The sequence below is a fragment of the Sesamum indicum genome, linkage group LG3 (assembly GCF_000512975.1).
Source record: "Sesamum indicum cultivar Zhongzhi No. 13 linkage group LG3, S_indicum_v1.0, whole genome shotgun sequence".
NCBI classification, from domain to species: domain Eukaryota; kingdom Viridiplantae; phylum Streptophyta; class Magnoliopsida; order Lamiales; family Pedaliaceae; genus Sesamum; species Sesamum indicum.
The window spans coordinates 4,420,485-4,438,709 of record NC_026147.1 but is presented as its reverse complement, the minus strand read 5'-3'; the positions used below and the strand labels follow the sequence as shown (position 1 = coordinate 4,438,709).

At 33.7% G+C, this 18,225-nt stretch overlaps 1 protein-coding gene across 1 annotated transcript; it reads right to left on the bottom strand.

Moving 5' to 3' along the window:
* LOC105157424 (putative late blight resistance protein homolog R1A-10) lies at positions 6,356 to 8,989 on the bottom strand. The gene has a single exon (XM_011073834.1). The coding sequence runs from the start codon at positions 8,987 to 8,989 to the stop codon at positions 6,356 to 6,358; it is 2,634 nt and encodes an 877-aa protein (XP_011072136.1).

The window sequence follows — 18,225 nt, the reverse complement described above, 5'->3', positions numbered from 1 at the left end:
CGCGAGCCGGCTCGACTCATCTGCCACCCCTACTTGTGCAGATCCCATCCGTGACATGTTATAACAAAATCATAAAAGATACAAAATAAATAATAGAAAAATCAAATATTGAATCAAGTAAAGGGGGAAAAAATAATTAAATATAGAAAAAGTTGCCAATAAAAGTTTTAATAATGAAGGGAGATCAATGAGGTCATGTGGCAAATAAATTAACATTCAACAATTATTATCCCCTGTTTTTTTTTAAAAGTTCTTTGTTAGCTAAGTCGGGTTTTAGTGACCGAGAGTGTGGAATTTTGTAATCTGAAAAATCAAGACGTTGTTGAGGTTTGTGGTGGTGCAACCGTGGGTCGGTTTACTTGTGGGTGTTGTGCCTTGTGATCGTGTTCCCTTTATTAGTTATGAGCCTTTTTCATTACTATACTGTTCTCATTATTACTCTATTTTTGTTCATAATATTATTCAAAATTTGTAATATTGATCTGTAATATCTAAGGAGTTTTGTACTCCATTTATGTAATAGTTGATAGGTTATTTTGAGAAGAAAATACCACGATGAGTTTCTACTCTCTATAGTCTATATATATATATATTTTCTTTCTATCAAATTAACTCAAACATACTTTTTTATAAATAACCCTTAAATACGGAATAGATGAAAAAAGTTAAATATCATGAGAGCTAATAAACTAATTTGTTAAACACAGTACACAATATTTAACATAATAATTATGGTAGAACATATAACCAATAAACTGTAAAAGTGAAATAGTAGTATTGAGTAACACTGACTACTTGTTCTCCTTCTACATAAAGTTGGAGGCTCTCATTTCCGAAGCTAGCATATACACAAGATGAAGTCTCTTAAGATTGGGAAAGTTTATACTTTCTGCTCTCCACCATACCATGTTATTATTCCATATGATTAGGACTTTCAATTGAGGAAATTGCCCTTCAACTAGACTCCACTCAGGTCCCTTGAATGCATTATCGTACAATGTAAGCTTTTAAAGATTGGGCAAAACATAATCAAAAACCGTCATCTCCTCCCAAGGAATACAGCAAGTTGACAAAGTCAATTTCTTGAGTGAAGTGGGGAAGGTGATGTTTGCCAATAGCGACACATTTTCCTCTAAAAGAGAAAGTGATTCAAGTTTATGTAAACGAGCAAGATTGTCTAGACCACCGCTTTCTTTTTTAAGGTAAAAAATTCCCAGTTTCTTAATATTTGGAACTTTATCAAGGACATCAATTGTACACCTAAAATTTCAAAAACTACCAAGCGTCTATAGATTCTCCATGATCATTGATTCTTTGGTAACTTCTGGGGGTGAGGTAAAATAATAAATCCGTTTGAAATTAGATGCCTAAGTTGTGGCATATCCCAGATTTCAGACGGGAGATTTACTCCGAAGGGCAAACTCAAAGTTAAAGTTTGTAGGTTCCACAGCAAAGATATTGTACATGGAGATTCAAAGTTCAACTGCATCTCACCGTTCATATAAAGGTAGCCCGATTTAGTGGGATGCGAACATTCTATATCAACGTCCTCAGAGGCTATCACACTTAATAATCTCAATCTAACCAGATTCAGATACATAATCTTACAGTCGTCGCACAGTAAAAGGCTTGAAAGTGATGTCGATTGTGAGGCAACCTGAACTTTAGGGAGATCCATCCTTTGGACTTTAGCCCAAGAACTACATATGAAACAACCGTCTTTGACCTCGTCTTCAAAATCAATACGTTGTGCTTTTGGGACACAAATCAAACATTCTTTTCGAGACTATCTCAAGCATAGGTTCCTTAAAAGATAATGAATCTCGCATGTTTTAGCTTTCTTCCCTACATCCTTCTATTTACGAATCAAAATCAGATTCCTATCAATAAGGTTTCGCAAGTATTCCTCTGCAACCTCTTCCAAGGTTTTAGCTCTAGATGGTTTCAAAAATCCTTCGGCAACCCATAATTTTATTAGCTGGGAGACTTTAATCTCGTCATCTTCAGGAAACATCCACATGTAGAGAAAACATGGTTTAAGATGAATAGGTAAGTTATCGTAACTCAAAGACAATATTTTTAAACAACGGTTACTGTATTCTAAGTTAGAAAATGAGTTTATATTTTTGGCTACTGACTCCCAGTGCTCTAGTGTCCTGTTGGAATTTGCAAGCAATCCACCAATCACAATAATTGCTAAAGGAAGTCCATTGCAATTCTTTGCAATAGTCGTACAAATTTCTTCCAATTCCCGATATGGACAATTGTCTTCTCCAAAAGGCTTTTTGTCAAAGCAAATTCCAACTCTTATCCGCATCTACAAAATCCATCACATAAGGGCTATGAGAACCTAAAGAAATTGCTACATTTGAAATCCTAGTGGTCACCAGCATTCGACTTCCATTCCTATTATTTAAAAAAAACAACCTTAAATCATCCCAAGCACTAATATTCCACACATCATTCAAGACAATCAAATACCTTCGACCAAATAAATTTTGATGTCCTACTTCAGCCAAAGTTTCACTATTTTCTTGGTCTTTACCATCATTAAGAACGCGCACAAGAATTTTCCGAGCTCTATATTCTTGAGATATCGTAAACCAAATACGTTTATCAAAGTGTTGCACAACACATGGATTGTCAAAAGTATTTTTAGCTAGAGTAGTCTTACCAATACCTCCCATCCCAATTATTGGGATGATTTGGAGATCAGGTTCATTTCTAGTGAGCTCGTCCACGACTCGAACCAAGTGCTCATCAAATCCGACCATGGTACTACTCTTGCCACTGAAAGTAAATGTTGTGGATGAACTGTCAGGCACAGAAACTACCGGTTGTTGTTTTGAGACATCGGTGCTCTCCTTTCGGATCATCCCCAACTCGTTCATGATGGAGTCAATCCTTTGGATTACTTTGTGTATATCTTGATAGAAAGATGAGAGGGCGGCCACATCCTGACTTTTATCCAGAGATCCCACACCAAGTTGATATACGACATGTAAGTCAATGACATCTTCTGCCTCATCAGCAAGAATAGCGATCTGTCTTGCCAGATCTTCCATTTCTAGGCTTATTCTCCCAGAATCAACTTCAAGAAATTCCAACAAGAACTGAACTTTTTCCTGCAGGATTTGAACTTGGTTCGAGTCAAGATTAGATTAACCTTTGAGAATAGTTAACTAAATTTGTCATTACATTACGAGAATAGACTATTGACTAATTAAATTTTGTAATTTTGAACTTAACAGAAATTCTTAAAAAAGTTCTAAGAAGAAATGAAGAATGTGGTCATGTGGCAAATATACTATCATTTAAAAAATTGTATCATGGTAAGTTTTCTTGCTTAAATTCTTTTATCAATTGAGTTTATTTGTATTTTGATTATTAAATTTAGTTTTAGTTCTTATAACGGTTAAAATAAATTTGTAAGAAGTTAAATAAGATGTAATTATAAGAAAAACCATATATACTAAGAAACTACAATTATGAAATGATGATGTTATTATTGTAAAATTAAAACTATGTTTAAAACAAAATCATATGAATGGTTTGAATATGTGATAGTAAATAGCAAGTTTTGTTGAGTAAAATTCTAGTGCACTAAAAATTTGCATTTTTGGTCTCAATATTTTCTTAAAAGAGTTTGAATTTTAAAATAATGAGAATATATACTAGAAGAATTATTAATTGATTGTTTAAATTTAGAAAACAGTTTAATCTGACTATAAAAGACCCAATAAAAATGAATTTAATTGTGTCAAAATTGAATGAAGTTGAGCATAAGACATAATATATATATATATATATATATATTTTAGTAACAAGTACTCAAATTAATACTGTTTAGATTAAAGAAAGGGAAAAATGCAAGCAACCCCTTATGATATCGCAAATGAACAAATTAGGTAAATGTAATTTTCATTAAATAAATAGTACAATCGTACAGTACAACAGTGCTCAATGAGTGGCGTCTTCCTCGACAGGCTAAGGGAAACGCCAAAGTCTATATAACACATAAGAAATAATAGAGTGAGATAAAGAAGTACTAAGAATCATCTGTCTAACCTCTTCCACAATGACTCCAGCAAGTGCGGTCGGTTCTCACTCAGACTGCTCAAAACGTCTCAAGTTTCCGTCCTTCCAAATATGATACACACATGAAGCCAGTAGCGCACGATAAGCCATAATAATAATGAGTTGCCCTCTCCATTTTCTTGTAGCCCAATCTATGTCCATTAGCCAGTCTCGGTTCGGTCAATTGAAGTGAACAGATCGTCAAATAGCTATAAGGCACCGTCGAGCATAGCGGCATCGGAAGAATAAGTTCCTATGCGTCTCATTCGCGCCTTCATCACATAAACCACACGCACCTAGGTAAGAGAACCATGGTTTATGAGTTATCAAAAGCTTAACCAATATAGTAAACTATAGAATAAAATTATGCTTGAGAATCTTGAGAGAACCCAAGAGTAGTGAAAACCAACCTATCTTGGGTCCTGGAGGGAACAGTGACCCGTATACGATGTGGATGTAGGACCACCATTTTCATACCGCCAAATGATGCGATCAACACTGCCATGAATCCGAGGCCGTGACTGTAGAATCTCCAACCACTCAATATCTATAATGAGGGGTCATTGTCATTGTCATTGCCCCTCTATGATAACGCTGCTGAGCTTGGTAGAAATTCCAAGCTCAAGGAGTGGTGGTCCATGGGGAAATCTAGCAATGAGGGGCCTAAGATGGTGCCAAGGATCCTGCCAAAGATAGAACGTAGCCCCATTACCAATCCGAAAATCCAGCATCAGCCGAATAAGGGATCGTAGATGAAGTAGTTTCAGCCAACCCCACGAACCCCCACAGTCTAGAATCGCCCAAATCGATGTATTTCGCAACTGCCCGTGATAGAGCCACTCCATCCAAATAGACATCCTATCACACCTTATAACGTCACAGAGCTTCTTACACATTAAAGCCCGATTTAAGGTAGCAATGTCTCGTAAGCCCTGCCCACCTTTAGATAAAGGCTTACATACATCTTGCCATGCTACCTTGGCATAGCCCCTAGTCGTCCCCTCTTTCCACAAGAACGTTCGAAGTCGCTTCTCAATCTCCCTTATAACACCTTTAGGCAACAGGAACGTTGAGGCCCAGTAAATGTTCAACGCCATAAGAAGAAATTTGATGATCTAAATCCTCCCAACATAGGACAATGCCAGACCTTCTCATCCCTTAATGCGTTGGTCAATTTTCAACAATAATGGCTAACAATTTGTTATCAATAATCGAGACGAGAGGATTTATTAATAGTTAATTGATAACAATTTATTAATAGTATTGAAAAAAAAACACCCAACATATATATCACCCCCCCCCCCCCCCCCAAAAAAGAAAAATAATAAATTTGATAGTAAAATTTATATAATTTAGTACGACCTAATTAAGCAGTTTATAAAGTTATTTTTTAAACTTTCTATATAAAAATCAAATTTTAGAATTGTATTTTTTATTATTATACACAAAATTTGTTGGCTTAGTGATGCAGAAACAAACAAAAGTTAAGAGAAAAATTTGAGAAATAAAATGAAAAATAACTCACAGACAATGAAATGAAAGTACATATTCATTAATAATATTTCTTAAAAAAATCTTAATACTTACAGTTATAATTATAAGACATATATTAATAGTTATTATTATATTAGTCCTTAAAAAATTAATTATTATTAACTATATTGTTTGGAACAATTCAAAAAATTATAAATATTTATAATTTTTATAATTATATTTTTAAAAAATTAACGAAAAAGTAGCTAGATATTAATTAGTTGTCCACACGCAAACGCGTGCACCTCACCGGAACAATTAAAAGGATAAATTGCTTATTAAAAAAATAAAAAATAAAACTTCAATTAATGCACTTAATCTAATTTTGATTTAAAATTCCAAGTAAAATTAATAAAGTCAATGCATCAAATTGATAATTAGGAATAAAAATTGATAATTCTATTTCCATTAATTTCTAAATGAAAAGGGTGCATTCTGTCGTTTTGTTCATAACACGGGGGTTTTATTGCCTATTAAAATATCATGAAGGGATTTTGAGCTATTTTCACCAAAACGCATACTACTTATATAATTACAAATAGCCTTCAATAACATATGCACTATAGCCTTGACATTTATATTCATATGGTTGAGCATATAAGTGGTGAAGATAGTTAAAATGGACTGCAGAACTTCAACTTTGGAGCAATAGAATTGCAGAATCCCTCTAGACCAAAGCTATACTCTAACTTAACAAAATTCAAGAAAGAAATAGTACAATGAGAAGATGTTTGATTCCTTGAGACTAGGAAACACAAACTTGTTTTTCATCTACATAAAGCTGAAGGCTCTCATTTCCGTAGCTCTGTTGTTCCTCCAGAATCTGCATCGCCGAATCCACAACGGAATTGTTGCAGCTTTCCAAATGTATTGAACGGAGTGTGGGGATATCTCCAATAACTGATGGCATCTCCTCCAGTTTCCACATGAAACTCAGAACCAGGCTCTCAAGATTCGGAAAGTTGACGTTTTCTGCTCTCCACCACACCAGCTGGCAATCGAAAATCGTCAAGACTTTTAGTCGAGGAAATTCCCCTTCAACTTGATTCCACTCCCGCCCCTTGTACGTATTCTTGGACAAACTAAGCACTTTAAGATTTGGCAATAAAGAACCAACAATCTTCAGCTTTTCCCAAGGAATACTGCACCCATACAAACGCAACTCCTTAAGTGAAGTCGGGAATCTGAGATTCTCTAACGATAACAAACCGTTGCTTCCAACAAAAAGAGATTCAAGTTTACTTAGACGGGCAAGATTGTAGAGACAATAGTACGACCATTCCATGCTTCCTGTTCCTCCATAATATGAAACTTTCAGTTCTTTCAAATTTGGCATTCTTTGGACGATCTCCTCTGTGCACCTGAAATTTGTTATATGGAAAAGCGTCTGTAGGTTTGCCATACTAACCGAACCTTGACTACCTGTTTGATCAGGTAGAAAAACGCTTTTTCTGGGTGCAATGAGATGCCTAAGTTGTGGCATATCAAAAATTTCAGGTGGTAGAACGGCTTTTGGGAGACCACTTTTCAGTCCAAAAGTTAGAACCTGTAGGTTCCAAAGTAAAGCCATTGTAGATGGAAATGCAAATTCCCAATCAGCTGAACTTTTGACCTTAAGGTACCGCACGTTAGTCGGATGCAGAATTTCTTCATAGGATTCACGGGAGAAACCCCTCGTTCTAACTATTACTCTCACTCTCACTAATCTTACTCTAGTTAGTCTTGGATACATATTTCTGCAGGTGTTGCATACCGAAACACTTACAAGTGATGTCTGTTGTGAGGCAACGTGCACTTCATTGAGATCTATCTTATGGGATGTGGGGTTACGACCACACGCAAAGCACATGTCGTATCCACTGCCAATATAAGCACGCTGCACTTTTGGGGAACGCATGAAATTCTCTTTCTCATTTTCTCTCAAGCATACGTCCCTTAAAAGATCATGAATTCCACATGTTTCAATGTTCCGGCCATGCCCATATGTACGAACCAAAATTAAATTTCTATCAATAAGGTCTCTCAAGTATGCCTCTGCTACCTGTTCCAAGCTTTTACCTCTTATAGGTTTTAAAAATCCTTCAGCAACCCATAATTTGGCGAGCTTGCTAACAGTAATCTTATAATCTTCACGAAAGACTCCCATATAGAGGAAACAAGGTTTAAGATGAATTGGCAAGTTGTGGTAACTCAAAGACAATATCCTTAAACAATAGTCATCATCTTCTGAATTAGCAACTGAAGTTAAATTTTTGGCAACAAGCTCCCAGGATTCTCGTGTCATATTGGATTTTCCAAGCAGCCCCCCAATCACAACAATTGCAAGAGGAAGTCCTTTGCAACCTTTTGCAATATCCTTACCAATATTCTCCAACTCTGGATATGGGCAACTTTCTTGTGAAAAGGTTTCTTGACAAAGTAAATTCCAACTTTTGTCCTCATCTAGAAAATCCATCATATAAGATTTGTTGGAGCTTAAAGAAACTACCACATTTGATAGCCTAGTCGTCACCAAAATTCGACTTCCAGTCTTATTCTTTGGAAGGAACAACTTTAAGTCATCCCAAACATTCGTATTCCACACATCATCCATAACAATCAAATACCTTCTACCAAATAATTTCTTATGCAATAGGTTTCCTAATTCAGCTAAAGTTTTTTTGTTGTCGTCTTCTGTTTTTACATCATTTAGAAGGTCTAAAACAATTTTACGGACATTATTTTCTTGAGATATTGTAAGCCACTTACACATATCAAAGTGATTGACTATATATGGATGTTCAAAAATGTTTCTAGCTAGAGTAGTCTTACCAATACCCCCCATTCCGACGATTGGGAAGATTTGGAGATCAAGTTCATCTCTAGTGAGCTCATCCATAACACGAACCAAGTGTTCATCAAATCCAACCACAGTACTATTCTTGTCAATCGAAGAAAGTACGTCTGATGATCCGACAGGCAATGAAGCTATGGGCTTTTGTTCTTGCGGGTCGGCCCATTCCTCTTTGGCCATCATCAACTCTTTTATGATGGACTCAATCTTTGCAATTACTTTGTCTATATCTTGACAGAAAGATGAGAAGGCCGCCTCACGATGACTTTCATCTTGAGATCCATCACGAAGTTGATCAACTACATGGCGGTCAACGGCATCTTCTGCTTCTTCAGCAGCATCAGCAATCTGTGTCGCCAGATCTTCCATTTCTTGGCTTCGTCTTTGGCCATAAACTTCAAGAAAGTCTAGCAAGAGCTTAACTTTTGCCTGCAGACATTGAATTTGTTTGGTGTCCAAACGAAGCTGATGCAGACGAGCAGGAGATTGGATAGATTCCAGCATGCGTGTAAGCGAAAGCAAAGATGCATAAGCTGCTACCGCCATACTCAAAAGACAACTCCCACTGATGATGATCTCTGTTGGATTTATTGCTCTTGAAATTGAGTCACTTACAGGGGAAAACAGATCGAGCAGAATGTGGATGATTATTGTTTGTGCTTGGCCTTATAGGAAGTAATTATTGCTTGTGCTTGTATATATATGTGTGTATATATATATTACAACTTGCCATTTCTTAATGGAACCTGAGGAGCAGACTTCAAGATCGAGAACTGTATTTGTCCATTGATCACTTTAGTATTCAATTAATTTGCCCAAGGAGCAGTGTTTTCCAGGTTATAAAATATTGGTTAGGTTTAATGTCGAGGGAACAAAAAGTCAAAAGATTGACACAATATCAGGGCAAATTGATTTAAACAAAAAAAAAAAGTTAGAGATTTGGTGCTGTTTGAAAAGTTTCAGAAAAGTGAGCGGCACCGCGTTTTCGTACCGCGGTGCCACAATTTAAAATTTAAAAAAAAAAAGCTTTTCTTTTGTCACCGCGGTAAGTTACCGCGGTGACAAAGATTTAAAAAAAATGTATATTTTAATAAGCCACCGCGGTTCATCACCGCGGTGGCAATAAAAATAATTATTTTTTCTGTGTCACCGCGGTGGCTCACCGCGGTGACACAGAAAAATTATTTTTTTATATGCCACCGCGGTGATGAACCGCGGTGGCTTATAATATTTTAAAAAAAAAAAAAACAACGAGCCACTGTGGTAAGGTACCGCGGTGGCTCATTCTTCACGTTGTACTTTCGCCGCCTGACACCGCGCTAACATAGCGCGGTGATTATCAACTTTTCGGCTTTTTCAGTCTGTGACACCGCGTTAAGCTAGCGCGGTGATAAATAATTTTTCTGACACCGCGGTTGTTTATCGCGGTTTTTTCAGCTATATATATCACACTCCATTCCCTCAGTCATTCACATTGAAAAATCGAACATCAGCTTCAAAAACTTCAACATTCATTTCTTATCCCGCATAAACTCTAAAAAGCAGTCATCGAAAATTTCATATTCCACCATACCGCGCAATTCTTCTCAAATTTGTTCACTTTTTATTTGAAGATTTACAAGAAAAAGGCATCTAGTAAGTTATTTATTAAATTTTTGTGTTATTTGTTGCTTTTAAATATCTTGTTATATTAGAAAAAACAATTTATTGATGTGTAGTTTATTTTATTTTGAAGATATGGCGGAGCAAAATACCGTTGATATTGTTATATATTTTGGAGGTCAACAAATTAATTCGAATGGTTCTGTAAGTTATGATCGTCCTCCACTCGGATTCATGCAAATTTCTCGTAGTACTACATTTGCTGAGTTAGAATTAATTTTGTATGAAGAAATTGGTATGGATAGGAATAATGTTAAGTTGAATATATTTTTTAAATACATAACATTTAATTTTGGCCAAAGGAATGAGATGTTGTTGGCAATTAAAAAGGATCGTGATATGAATTTTTTTTTAAATCCGATGAATGGATATGTGTCGATTGATATTTTTGTCGAAGCGGAGAAAGTTCTGCAAGATGCTGTACCAGATGACTCAGCTGTTGGTGATTGGGGAACATATATGTCTATGATAACCCAAGATTTGCCGAGCTTACCAGTAGTAACACAAGAAATGGGGCGGATTGGTCTTAATGAAGATTATGCAGGTCCATCATCGTATGCAGGTCTCAGAACGATGATTTAATTGTCCGTACCAAACACTGCTATCGATAGGGCCAAAATTAGACATTGATTTCAAATATTTTTCAAAATTAACTGAGAGGAAGAACAAGAACAAATTGCCCAAAAAGAATAACAAAAAAAAATTAACTAGAAGAGGAGAAGATGAAGAAACCGAGAGAAGGAGGAAGATGAAGGTAAACCGAGAGAAGGAGGAAGATGAAGGTAAACCGAGAGGAGGAGGAAGATGAATTGAGAGGAAGAACAAGAAAAATTTGGAAGTGCTTTGCTTTGCTTGTGGTGAAATTTGCATTGCAGCTCACACTATAAAATAGTGTGAGCTGCATGTGAGGACAAGCATTATTGCTGAGCCACCGCAGTCCGTGACCGCGGTGGCTCAGCACTGCTTGCTGCAGCCTGCAATTTTGCAGGCTGCTTTGACCCAATTTTTTTTTCTGAAACTGGTGAAGAACCGCTATCTCTGATAGCGGTTCTGAAACCAGTTTCGTTTTTTTTTAATATTTTATTGATGCCACCGCAGTGAGACACCGCGGTGGCTGCAGGCTGCTTTGACCCAATTTTTTTTTCTGAAACCAGTTTCGTTTTTTTTTAATATTTTATTGATGCCACCGCAGTGAGACACCGCGGTGGCATATTATATATATATTTTTTTTTTTAATTCTGTGTCACCGCGGTCACGCACCGCGGTGACACATGAAAAATTTTTTTTTTAATTGTAAACTGTGGCACCGCGGTACGACAACGCGGTGCCGCTCATTTTTCTGATCCTTTTGCAACAGCACCAAATCTCTAACTTTTTTTTTTTTGTATTATTTAAATAAATTTGCCCAATATCAGTCCAACCTGCACTCTAAACCCCTACAAGTTTCACCTCGTAACTTAGTTTATTTAATATTTTTATTTTTTAATTTTTCAGGGTAATATTTTTTATTTTATATTTTTTTAATTTTCGTAGTTTTAGTCCTTTATCCACTTTTATTTTTTCACTAAAAAAATGCATGTGCTTCTCACGAGACATTTTAAAATTGGACTTTTACTCTTATTGGTCTATTTATGCCAATATTTTTATCCTTTCACTTTTTAGGCTAATCTTATTAATATATATGCTATGAGTTTTGAGTTTTCTAAATGAGATTAATTGAATTATAAGCAAGAAATGAGAGGTTTAACTAGGGTAGATTAGTGACTCTAATCATAATGTTCTTTTGTTTTTCCACTATTTTAATTGGCTTATTCAGCTGATAAGTGTGATCAATAATATCTTACCCTAATCATTAAGATTGAAATTTTATAAACAAATTTACATTCGAATGTTAACAAACATATAAATACGTATTTCACTTTATATATTAATTTATTGTAATTTGTTTCATACTGTTTAGTTATGAACTTTTATGGTCGTTTTATATTATATCGTAAGGGTATTGTTTAGATTTAATAAGTAAATTATATTATGAATATAATACGAACATAATAATACATAAGGATAATGTGAAAATAATTAATAGGAACAAATATGAATAATGTGAAAACTAATTAATAAGAGTAAATAAATATAATAGGATATTTTTTTATCTAATAAGTAAATTATATTACGAATATCTCATGAAAAAAATAATAATAAATAAATACAATGTGAAAGTCATTAATAGGAGTAAGTACGAATAATATGAAAGTAATTAATAAAGAGTAAATAAATGTAATGTGAAACTACTTAATAAGAGTAAATAAATGTAATTCAAAAAAGTAATTAATAGAACTTAATGTTTTACATTTTTGTCCTTAATTAGTAAATAATATTATAGGAGTTAACTTAGACGAATAAAAAATTAAAAGAAATTTTTCGGCACATTCATACTTCTATATGCGTTACATATGTAGAAATATATATATGTAGAGGTGACTATATCTTATTAGCTACAAAAAATGTTAAAATTCATGATTTTATTTTACTAATATTTTGTTTAATCTTATTACTGCAGATGACCTACTGGTGGGACTGTGATAATGAGTCCATGTCTTGGGTCCTCCACATGTAGGTCAGAAAGTACATTCGGAAGACTTTCTCCATTGCTCGGTTCAGCCTGGTTAGGCCACTATGACTGGCCAACGAGGTTTGGCTCCAGCTCCAGGCGTATTGGACCAGCGAGAACTCAGGAGTCCTCCAAGAATAAGGCGAATCGGACGGTGAACCCCACGGCGTCCTCGACTGTATACCGAGGGAGGGGGTCTCCCTCAGTCGGCATGCACAAGAAGAAGTTGGTAAGTAAATATAAATTATTTATGTGTTAAATCATTATTATTAAATATTATGCTAATTAATTAACTATTTTTCCTTATACAAGAGACGGAGCTCGGTCGGCCGCCCAAGCAGATGGAATTATTCGAGTGGTGCTATAATAAAAAAGAGAACAGCGGATGGAGCGAATCGAGAGCAGCGGAGGTGGCGGTAAGTAGCTAAATATTTTATATTATTTTTTTAATAATTAATTTTTTATTTAATAAAGTACTAACAATTTTGTTTGTTTCATAGGAGATGTTCCAAAAGATATTGGAGGATCGTCAGCCCCAACCCACAACTGACGACCTCAATCCCCCCACCAAGTCCGAGGCTTCGGTAGTGATGGCGGAGCAGTAGATGTGGCTGGCTGCAATCGGGGACAAGAACAAGGGCTAAGTATTCGGCTTTGGTTCTGTGGCCCACGTCTCTAGCCGCACATTCACATCGCCATCGCCACCGCCGCCTTCAAATCCAGCCATGGAGGAACTAACATGACACTTTTTAAAAGTAAATTTGTTAGTCAATACTTTTCTTTTCTAATTATTTCCACCCACTTAATTAATGAGATTGGGCCAATTTTAATTAATTAAAATACAAGGCTCAATAAATCTTAATTAACTCAAATGCAATTAAAATCCACTTAATTAAGTCCATTATATATTTAATCCAATTAAATATATAAACCCAATAAGTCTTTATTAAATAATAAGTCCAACTTATTAAATAATAAAGGCAAGCCCAATATAACTTAATCCAATTAATTTATCATTGGACTTATCTATCCAATGGATCCCTCTCATATATAAGTAATCCAATTACTTATGGAATTAATTCTCAATTAATTCCTCGTCCCTTCTAGGTGATTTGCGTGTGGCTCTTGATGTTCACCTTTCAGCTAGACTTGGACTAGTGCCAACACTAGTACATCAACCGTCTTGAGACGATAATGACCGACATTATGGACATAATGCGAGATATTCGAGCCTCCTCGTCGACTACAGCACCGCCTCTGATGAATCCCCTGGCCGAGAATCGGGAGGATGATGAGGAGCGTCTAGATTAGGTTTTATATTTTTTTTATTTTTTAATTAAATATATTTTTATATTAATATAATATTTTTAAAATTATTTATATTTCTTAATATTTATTAAATTTATTATTTTATATTTATTTAATTAATCAATTTATAGATAAAATTAATTCAAATTTTATTAAATTAAATTAATTATATCTAAAAATTTATTAAAATGTATAAATTTATTTATTTATTCAAATTTATTAAATATATTAATAAATTATAATAAATTTAAAAGTTCAAAACTTAGGAACTGGTATAGTAATGCTAAAGAAAATATTACAAATTTTATAAAGTCCCGTACCAACGATTGCTTCAAAAAAATGTTCCTACACTCAACGAATCATTCCAAATTAATATATAACCATTCCAAATAGCATAACTAATCAATATCTCATATTTGTTCCAAGTTATACAAATCGTTTCTAATTTTATTACTAACGTAGTTCTGCAAATGTGTTCCAAATTCAATAACCCGTTGCAAAATAATGTTCCAACAATCGTTCCTAAATTTATCCCAATTACAAAAATAAATAGTTCCAAAATTAACTCACGAGTAATATAAATACCGTTGAAAATTTTCACCTAAAAAACATAACTAACCGTTCCAAAGACCGTCCCCAACCATTTCAATTGCTAAATTAATAAATTTTCGGACTAAATTAATATTAGGAATGGGTCTCAAGAATCGATACAGTTTCCTTACCAATTTCGAACAGATTTTCGGAAATCGTTCTTACATTTTTTTGTTATGCCAACTGCATAGATGGATTTCGATCCGTTCCACATCCGTTCCAAATTCCGCTCCAAATAAATTATGTGTTCCTCAAACAATTCCAAAGTAAAGAAATACAGTTCCAAACTCGAAGAAATCTCACCTTTTTTTATAGTCTTTCTTCACTGACAACATTAGCATCTTTTTTATTATTATTATTATTGTTACTCCCATTTTTCCTTTCTGGTTTCCTACACTCTTTTATATAGTGACCTTTCCTCCCACAATTATAGCACCTTCTTCTTTAACTTTTTCAACTCTATTTCTATCATGTCTGGTTCTAGACCTTGACTTACTCCTACTTCTGCTTCTATTCCTACCTCTGCTATATTTCCTATATTTGAAGTCTGAATTTCGATTTTTAGTCCTACCTCTTACATAATTTACTTCATTTTGACTTTGACTAAGTTTATTTGTTTTAAGATCCATTTTCTTACTTTTAAGAATATTAATAACCATATCTAAATTCACATTATCCCTACTACGTTTTATAGTTGCTTTTACATCACTATAAGCTTCAAGGATAACATTTAATAAAATAACTAATAAATAATCATCTATATTTTTAACACCAAATAGTTTTATATCTTCAACTTATTTGGTAAGGTCATCTAAATTTTCCTCAATATTTTTAGACAAATGTAATTTATAATGAAAAAAATTTTCTAGCGAAAACAATTTGCTAGGCAAGGAGATTTCAGTATAGAGTTCCTCTAATTTATTCCATAAAATTTTTGCTGAATATTGCTTTCCATCATTTCTTAAATAATATCAGATAGATTTAGAATTATAAAAGAATAGGCATATTCATCATTTTAAAGTTTCTTTTCTTCAAAAATATTTTCAGCATATTTACCATCAATTGCTTTAAAAATATTTTGTTGAATTAAAATGCCTTTCATTTTTTGTTGCCATATAGAAAAATCAGACTTACCATCAAAAGGTTGCAAATTATAACCAGCCATATTATAATAATAGAAGTAGGAAAAATATAACAGGAATAAATGACTAAGAGATATTAATAGTACAAATAAAAAATATCAGCAATAAAACCACCAAAGCAGTTAAGCCAACAGATTAATCAGAAACCGAACTAAAATCTCGACCAGATACCTAACAGCCTCAAGGGCTCGGCCAGGTGAGGAATTAACAAGTCGGTTTGGTCTTGGTTTATAAGAAACAGTACTAAACAGTAAGCAGCAGTTTAAAAATAAATCCAACATACAGCAAGTTTAAGAATGCACAAAGTAGTACCCAAAACAGAAAGCAGCACAAAGCTAGATTAAAACAAATCTAAAAAGGGTTAGAGAAGATGTTACCGCATCGGAGTCGAAGACATCCCTAAGTTCTAATACAACTGTTGGGAGTTAATTCCACCAGTTATGAGCCCAGATCTCACAAATCCTAACCAACTATTATAGAATAATGATGGGTACAAAACCCTTAAATTACAAGTCAAATATACATAAGAATATAGCAATTATACAGATCTTAGAAAGAGATTTACATATCTAAAAAGAAGATAAACAGAAATAAAAGATGTTTAGGCTCAGAGAGTCAGATTCGGAGAAAACGTAGCCCACAGCCACAAAAGGCCTGCAACCACTCCCAATTGCTCGAAAAAAATAGCCAACAATTAAATAGCCACGACCACAAAGACCCACTCAAGAAACCACTAAGGTTTTTCACAACTTACAGTTCACAGAGAACTATTGGTAATCGGAACAGAAGCGGAGAAGAGATAAGTAAAAATCATTATTAGGTTAGAAGAAAGCCAAAAACCACGGGGGCTTTTATACAGGCGATCTATTAGAGAGGGAGAGTGAGATAGGCGGCTAGGTAGCAGTTTTGCAGCCATGGGAATCAATGGAGGAGAAACCAAATAAAGGGAGAGAGACGAGGGGAAGAAGAGACAGAGAGGGAGAAGACGGCTGAAATAATGGGGTTAGGGTTTCAGCCTTAGATATAGGTAGGTAGTGTTATCGAGTCAGGTAAACGGGCCAAGAGAAATCGGCGAGCGAAGCAAGACTAGTCGGCCAAGTGGCTTTGTTCATGTTTTGGTAAATATTGTATATAAGATGTCAAAATTTTCTCAACTAAAGCTTCTATTTAAAAAAAAATGGTGGAAAGTTAATTATTGAAGTTCTATAATGAAACAATAAACTAAAGGGAGAAAAAAGGGGTTTTTTTCCCCTCCAACTCTAACTTCTATCTATTTTAACACTTCAACTAATGGAAAGGATGAAAAGTGTTAAAAAAAAATGGCAAGTTTGAAGACTAAACCTGTTACTTAAGGGTGATATTATGAGGACCAAAAGTGAATAAGTGGTCAAGTGGACCAAAATTATAATTATGCCTAGATTGATTCATAGATTGGATTTTGATAGAATATCTTTTATTCCTTTATATTTTTAATTTGACAAATAGCATGATATTCTATGGATTCTAGGTCTGATGGTGTATTTGGATTGATATATTTAAATTTAAGAAAAGAATTTGGAGATTAAATTTCAAAGGACTCCATTCCAAAAAAAATCTGAGATCCATCAATATTCAAATAAAATTAATTCAAATTAGAATGGAAAGATTTTAATTTTTTTGTTTAAATTTATATTATATGAAATAATAATTTATTTTCATAATTTATAATTTTATATATAATATAATTCAAATTTATTTTATGTCATTTAACATTTTTTTTTCAGATAAGCGATTATGTGGCAGATGAAAAAAAAAAAAAAAACCCAATCAACAAAATGTTATATTTAACATTTTCTATACTTATTCATTTTTAATCATAATAATTATCATGGTTAAATGTTATATTAATTATAGGAAGTGAATACCATAACTTGTCCTAATTTTGCATGTAGAGTCACTTGTGTTTCTGACAACATCAATCTTAAAAACATTTAAAAGCAAAAACATATTCATTAAAAACAACAAAGTGAGAAACATAATTACATATAATTAATATACAAAAATAAAAAAGGCACTATAAGATAAAAATAAATATTAAAAATTATAATAATTAAAAGTAAGAGTGTAAAATAATTTTATATTAACATATTAATTATAGACTAAATCAGAAATATCTTTTTTGGTATGAATAAGTTAAAAAATTTGGGGGGATCAACTCAGTAACAAACACATAATAAATAGTAAATGAGTTAACTGGGTTGAAATTATATATTAATAAAAGCTGATAAATACATAAATCAGAAATATTTTTTATTGGTAGGAATAAATTTACCCTTTCCATTATGATAATCTTTCTTGTGGTAACATTCTTTCAAATATATTTTTTTATTATATTAATTAGCCTTTTTCCGTAGATTAATATTTGAATAAATAACAATTTATTTTCAGCTTAATTACATTAATTACAGCTTAAATTGTATACAAGGGGC